The 6,896-nt window shown below is 38.4% G+C and overlaps 2 protein-coding genes across 5 annotated transcripts in view; one reads left to right on the plus strand and one right to left on the minus strand.

Annotated features, from left to right (window-relative positions):
* Window positions 1-1,024, minus strand: part of LOC106875580 (AN1-type zinc finger protein 1) — a 16,919-nt gene extending 15,895 nt beyond the window's left edge. Inside the window, exons 1-2 of one of the 4 annotated variants that reach the window (XM_014923793.2) lie at window positions 932-1,024; window positions 55-113 (exon numbers count right to left, since the gene is read on the minus strand). In XM_014923793.2, coding sequence (XP_014779279.2) covers window positions 55-113; window positions 932-969 — 97 coding nt within the window. In that variant the 5' untranslated portion in view covers window positions 970-1,024. Of the gene's footprint in view, window positions 1-54; window positions 114-246; window positions 380-539; window positions 744-931 lie in introns of those variants that run through there. The other 3 variants (XM_014923794.2, XM_014923790.2, XM_014923789.2) reach the window with 3 other exon arrangements.
* A 110-nt stretch (window positions 1,025-1,134) lies between these two features.
* Window positions 1,135-6,896, plus strand: part of LOC106875573 (eukaryotic translation initiation factor 2 subunit 2) — an 11,101-nt gene continuing 5,339 nt past the window's right edge. The window contains exons 1-7 of the mRNA XM_014923778.2: window positions 1,135-1,352; window positions 3,120-3,297; window positions 3,674-3,753; window positions 4,655-4,811; window positions 5,105-5,172; window positions 6,398-6,546; window positions 6,775-6,831. Of these exons, the coding sequence (XP_014779264.1) occupies window positions 1,335-1,352; window positions 3,120-3,297; window positions 3,674-3,753; window positions 4,655-4,811; window positions 5,105-5,172; window positions 6,398-6,546; window positions 6,775-6,831 (707 nt within the window). The 5' untranslated portion in view covers window positions 1,135-1,334. The remainder of the gene's footprint in view (window positions 1,353-3,119; window positions 3,298-3,673; window positions 3,754-4,654; window positions 4,812-5,104; window positions 5,173-6,397; window positions 6,547-6,774; window positions 6,832-6,896) is intronic.

Genomic DNA, 6,896 nt, shown 5'->3' on the forward strand with positions numbered 1-6,896 from the left:
ACATATGCATACATGTATATAAATATATACAAACGCATACAAATGTTAACTTACCTAAAAGTTTGCAATCAGAAACCTGACATTGCTGTCCCAGTCGAGGAAGTTCAGCCATTCTAAAAATTAAAAGTAAAATAAACGAGTTAAATTAAATGACTTTATATTTCTTGTTGCAAAACATCCCATATATATATATATATATATATATATATATATGTGTGTGTGTGTGTATATATAGACACCACGTACCCCTACATATGTACCTACAACAGCGTTGACAATTAAATATGCAAATGATTTAAAACATTCACACACACACACCTACATAAATGTATACATAAATACTTTTTCGCGCGCATAGTTTCGAACCACAACTGTATAATTTCTGCGGCATAACTACAGGATTTTACCCGCCATAGAAAATTTCATTAAAAAATATTCAATTTTCTGAAAGTTATGATCTCCCAAAGTCTGGGGAGTAAAACCCTGTAGTTATGCCAAAAACACTTTCCTACGGTACTGCACGGTGGATCTAAACTCACAGCCACGTGGTTCCGAAGTGAAATCATCGTTGTTTTTGCTGTCCAGTTTGTGCAAAATAAATAACCCAGCGACTTTCTTTGCGGTGCAAAAAATGTTCAACTAAATAATAAAATAAAATGAAATGCTTTATGCAAAGAGAATGGATATAGCCTTTTTTTTTTTAATTTTCAAGGAAATTTCAGAGAGAAGTGCAACAGGCCCAGGCCCGTTGACAGTGTTCGAACCTGGGACTTAGGCCTGTTGCTTTACTGAGTCTGAAATTGTCGGATATTCTCTCGCCATTTTCCCATCCACCTGTTTCTTTCTCCCCTTTCCTTTTCTGTCTTACCTTCCCTCTCTTTCTAGCATCATCTCTCCCCCCCTCCTCTCTCTCTCTCTCTTTCCATCTTACCTTTCATATTTCTCTTTTTCTCTCACCTTTCTTTTCATTCTCTCCGTATCACTCTTTGTCTTTTTCGCCTTTCTCTTTTTCTATTTTATTTTCATATTTTTCTCTCTTCTTTCCATCTCTTTTTTCTTTGCATGTCTTTCTGTCATACTTTTCCTCCTCCTCTCTGTCTTACTTTCCCCCCCTCTTTCCCGCGTTATTTACTGCTGAGCACTTCATTTAACCGGAAGCCAGGAGTCTTCGAGACAGGACCATATGGCTGATGCAATATAAATCCTTTCCCTCTCTCTTTCACTAAATATTACCTCGATCTGCGCTGGTAAAGACACAAAACAACTAAATAGACATCAAATATAAACATACACATATACATACTTTATAAATTTAAGAAGAAATACCTTAAACAATGGCTGATGACGAAGTGGTAAGTGATTTGAAATTAGTAGCTTAAAACATCAAGGAACTGGGAGGGAGTCTTTTATATTCCATCATGTTGGATGTTATTCGGGCCTACCTTTCAAATTTTTAAATAATATATGATTCGTTGCAGAATTCTATATAATAGATTTGATTGTTCTTATATTAAAACGTTTTCTTTAAAAATATGCTCAGTATGGCTATATTAACATCTGATTTATCGTTTAGATGACAAAAGTAGAATATTTTTTAATTAAATAATTATATGTTTATAAACCCAAGTAGTTAAGATTTGTGCCCTCAATATTTAAAAAAGTTTTCCTTCGTTTTCACGTTCTTTTGTTCATCCCCCAACGCTGTTAGCATTTAAACATGCACTCATGGATAATAAAAAAAAAAGGCAGTTATAAGTCATCTCTTTCATAATCACAGGTTATTGTAAAAGTAAAAATTAAATGATTGCATTGATTAAATACACCCCAATATAAATTTTTAAAAGACCGGGTTGTCACGATGTGATAGCCTTCAAGCGGATCTCGACTCGTTCAGGACAACTAACCTAGGGCTAAACAATATGGAAATGATGAGACGTGCTCACGAAGGATCGACGAAGTGGTTACATCCCGTGCGAGAAATAGCAGTCAGATCTCTTTTGTAGTCGTCCTGCTGCTTGGACGAGTAACTGGGGCAGAATGAGTAATTTCTATTTTGTCGTTATTTTCTCCCTACAAGAGGCGATCTTATGCCAAGTAAAAATTGGTCAGTATAGTTGTTGACGGTGATAAAATCGAGTGGCAGGTACTTTTCAAGAAATTTTCGAGGCTAATGCAGATTCGCACCTCACCTTGCAAACTCGGATTCTTGGGTTTTTACATATCGGAGATTACGACTGTGAACTTGTCACTAGGGGGTCACTCTTCCAATAACCTAGGAGTAAAGGTATCTTTTTTGTTAGAAACAATGGGAAAGTGCGTAATTTTACCCACCCGTCTCGGCCTACATACAAATTTAAATGTATATTAAAGTGTGGAAATTTCATTAAAGCATGTATGTAACGTGGAAAAATGTGGGGATTTTAACATTATCGAAACAACAATTTCTGCAGTTTTAACCAAATTAATATAGAACGTGCACTTTACATACCTGTTTAATGAAATTTCCACCCTCTTAATACTGTACAGAGTATACAAGGATTTGTTTGAAAGAATTTTATTCCGAGGGGTGGGGGGAAGAAATTTCGGAAAATTCGCACGACCCGACTTTCTTTCCTCGTAACTTTCAGGAAAATGGGTGTTTTTTTGATGAAATTTTTTACAAATATCTTCCAAACGACACAGATTACGACTATAATGGAATTTCGGGAAAAAAACGGAGTTTTGAATCAGGAGACCCACATAATTTGGAATTTCTAAGTTTTGACTGGGGGTTTTCCAATTTAATTTGCGGTATTTCTGAAAATTTCGTTAAAAAGTATCCATTTTTCTGGAAGTTATGAGGCAAAAAAGTCGAGAGGGATACATTTCTTTTGTTCCATTGATTGTAAAAATAATGAATTTGAATGTCTTGCCCAAGTCAGCCTTGGTGAAGCAGGCGTTCCACCTGAGACCATTCATTGTCATTTCAAGAGAACAACATTACCCAATGTGTCCTCCTTTTCTTCAGATGGTTGAATTTGAGTGTTCTTTCTAGCAGGTTAAGCAGTTGCATATAGACTGCCATCGCCTACTTATTTGCCCATCGTTTCTATGGTCTTTTTCTCTCTTCTTTGTTTCAGCTACCCTTTGACCCTTCGTTGAAGAAAAAGAAGAAGAAAAAGAAAACTCCTTTTATGGAGAGTTCTGAAATGGATGGCACCAGGATGGATGCCCCAGCTGCTGATGGCACGCCAAGCGAGTCTACACATGATCAGACTGAGGGAGATATAGATCTTCTCTGTGACAAGTTAGACCAAGGTTTGTTGTCTTTAAATTATATTTTGGTCTAACTCCTCGTTGTTTTTTAATGCCCGGTTTTCTATGCCTGCACAGTTCAAGAATTTGTTGTGGCCAATTTTCTACCGCCAAACATCCTTCCTGTTGCTAACTGTCATCTGTTTCCAAAGTAGGCAATGTTTTCTCATGGCTAGACATGTATTCATAAGAAGACTAAAAATCAGATCTCATTGCTGTATGCCAAGACAAAGAGACAAACATACACTCTTTGCTAAAAATTCCGTCTATTATTGTTTTGTTAGAAAGAGCATTGTTTGGTTTCCCACTTCTCAGCAAAACTCACTTCCTCTAGAGTTTCTAAGACTTCTCTAATGACATTGTTTCTCTGTAATTCTAGATTTCTCTCTGGAGCTCACAAAGAAGAAGAAAAAGAAGAAGAAGCCTACAGATCTGGATGAGCAGCCCGACAGTGCCCCTGTAAGTGTTACTTGAGTTTAGTGCTCAGTGGTTGTCTTGCTGTTATGTTCAAGAGTAGGGTGCAAGTGCGCTATCTTAATGTTAAATATTACACTTTAACGCTTTCAAAAGTGCAGAGCCTCTGGTTGTAATGTTTACAAGGAATGTAAACATCATGTCATTGTTTACATCTGTCGTCCAATGTCCAACACAAGAGGCACACACATGTTTATATATGTAGCTCACTTCAACTCTTTAGCATTTAAACCAGCTATATCCAGTCCAAATATTCTTCTTGTTTTATGTCAAAACTGGCCAGATCCAACCTCTCAAATATACCCTGTAATGTCATTCATCATCATCATCGTCGTCGTTTAACATCTGCTTTCCCTGCTGGCATGGGTTGGATGGTTTGACTGAGGGCTGGCAAGCCAGAAGGCTGCACAGGCTCCAATCTGATTTGGCAAAGTTTCTACTGCTGGATGCCCTTTCTAATGCCAACCACTCCGAGAGTGTATTAGGTGCTTTTTACATGCCACTGGCATGAGGGCCAGTCAGGCGGCACTGGCAACGACTACACTCAAATGATGCTTTGTGCGTGCCACCTGCATGGGTGCCAATCAGACAGTACTGGCATCGACCGCGACATAGACATCACTTGACTCAACAGGTCTTTGCAAGCACAGTTTACAGCCCTATAATTGAAGGTTACTCTAAAATAGGCTGGTTATGCTGCACTGGCATGGGCCACGGTTACAGCCTCACTTGGCTTGCTGGGTCTTCTCAAGCACAGCATATCTCCAAAGGTCTCGGTCACTTGTCATCGCCTCCGCGAGGCCCAACGTTTGAAGGTCGTGCTTTGCCACTTCACCCAGGTCTTCTGCTATTGATATTATCATGTGGTTTATATTCTTGCTTTCAGGAAACAGCAAAAGACAGCAATGAGTTTGATGTTGGCGACCCCATTCAGAATGATGACGATGACCTAAACTTGTCATTGCCACGGAGGAAAAAGAAGAAGAAGAAGAAGGTGATTAACTTAGATGAACAAGCTGAGGAGGAAGAAATGGCAGATGATGGCAAGTGGCCTTTTTTCTTTTGTGTCTCTCATGCATAATACTGGCCTTGTGCCAAAATTCGAAACCATTATTATAATTATCATTAAGGTGGCAAGCTGGCAGAATCGTTAGTGCATTGGACGAGATTCTTAGCGGTATTTCGCCCAACGCTACATTCTGAGTTCAAATTCCACCAAGGTCAACTTTGCCTTTCATCCTTTCAGGGTCAATGTAATCAACTTATCCCTCCCCCCAAAATTGTTACCCTTGTACCAAATTTTGAAACCATTATTATTATTATTTCTTGTTTTTAGATGATGATGAAGAAATTGGTCGTAGCAAGGCTTGGTATGGTTCTGATCGTGATTATACATATGATGAGGTATTTTCAAATTTAGCCTTTTCTTGAAAAATCTTGCTTGTCGTTGCTAATTGTGGTGGGGTTAACAGGGCTTATGAGCTTTACTGAAGGGGACACCTCACAAAAAGATTTTAAACAGGTCCAGTAGTTTGGTTAAGAAATTTGCTTTCCAGCCACTTGGTTTCAGGTTCGGTCCTACTACACAGCAGCACTTTGAGCAAGGGTTTGAGGATTTTGTCAGTGAATTTCCTAGATTGAAACCATAAGGTGCCCATTGTGTGTGTGCGGAGAGACCATGGCAAAACAGCTGTTGGAACGTGACACAGTTACTGCTGCTCATTGGATCCAGTCAGAATGTGTAGCCCATGCCAGCATGGGAGATGACTATTCACTGACGATAACAATTATGGTGTGTTTGTATGTTTACATGTAAATGTTGATATCTCATGACTTCCTTTGAACTAAATAGTTCACTTTAACCCTTTAGCATTTAAACCAGCCATATTATGGCAAAATATTTTACCTGCTTTATGTTCAAACCTGCCGTATCTGGCCTTTCACACTTACTCTACAGTGTCATTCTAAAAATGAATTAACCACATGGACAAAATCTTGAAGCTATGAGATAATGCGTGATAAATTTCAAAACAGTGTGAATAAATTTAGGAATGCATTTACCAGAATAATCTAAACACTAAAGGTTTAGATTCCTTGTTGGCATTCTGACCACTTGCTCTGCACTATCGAAGACCAGTGGAAACATTATAAAATTCTTTAGTTCACAAGACAGGTATAACAGGCAGGGCATCCAGGCATATAAAGCCTTGCTTCAAATATATCACCTTCACAACTCCTGTTAGATTTTGAGAAGAGGTATTGGAAAATGAATGAAGCTAACACCATGCAGTTAGAAATAGCAACTGTGATTTGTGGATGACTCTGACTGTTATTTCTGTCCGGTTGAGTAAGTATCTAGAACAGGCATGAGCTAACTTTTGCAGGAAGTGGGTGACATGAGACATGGCTCACCATAGGCAGGTCAATCTACTAAAATATTTTCAAAGTAATTTTTCATTGATGTTCCTTTCAGAAAGCCCTCAGGGCTGCAACTTGCCCACAACTAATCTATAAGTTGCCTTGTTTGCCAGTTTTAATGATGCACAGTTAGGTCTTGCATTTAATTTCTTTTATTGCATTCACCCTCTCCGCTCCATCCTTCAGTTTGTCCTTTGTTTTGCTGTTTCAGTTACTTACAAGAGTGTTTGACATTATAAGAGAGAAGAACCCTGACATGGTTGCCGGAGAGAAGAAACGGTTTGTCATGAAACTGCCACAAGTCTTAAGAGTCGGCACAAAGAAGACGTCTTTTGCTAACTTCTCTGAAATATGCAGATTGTAAGTCATTTGTTATTTGTCTTTACTTCATCTCTAGGGGACAAGAGAGTGGATGATTTCGTAAGAGTGAGTTGGGAGTGTATGTATGTTACTGTGTCTGTGCACGTGTCTGTGTTTGCTTCCGGCACCAACAAGTACTATCTCCAAAATGGTTCCATTATATATGTCCTATTATCTCTATCCCTTTCCCTCTGTATATCTATGTAACATTATTACTTTTTGTTCCAGGCTACATAGAGAACCAAAGCATGTGTTAGCCTTTCTGTTAGCTGAATTGGGTACGAGGTGAGTAGAAACTGTTTTGATTTTAGAATCTGTCAGCATTTGTAAGGTGTTTTTTTTTTTTTTTT

The sequence above is a fragment of the Octopus bimaculoides genome, chromosome 20, assembly GCF_001194135.2.
Source record: "Octopus bimaculoides isolate UCB-OBI-ISO-001 chromosome 20, ASM119413v2, whole genome shotgun sequence".
Taxonomy (NCBI): domain Eukaryota; kingdom Metazoa; phylum Mollusca; class Cephalopoda; order Octopoda; family Octopodidae; genus Octopus; species Octopus bimaculoides.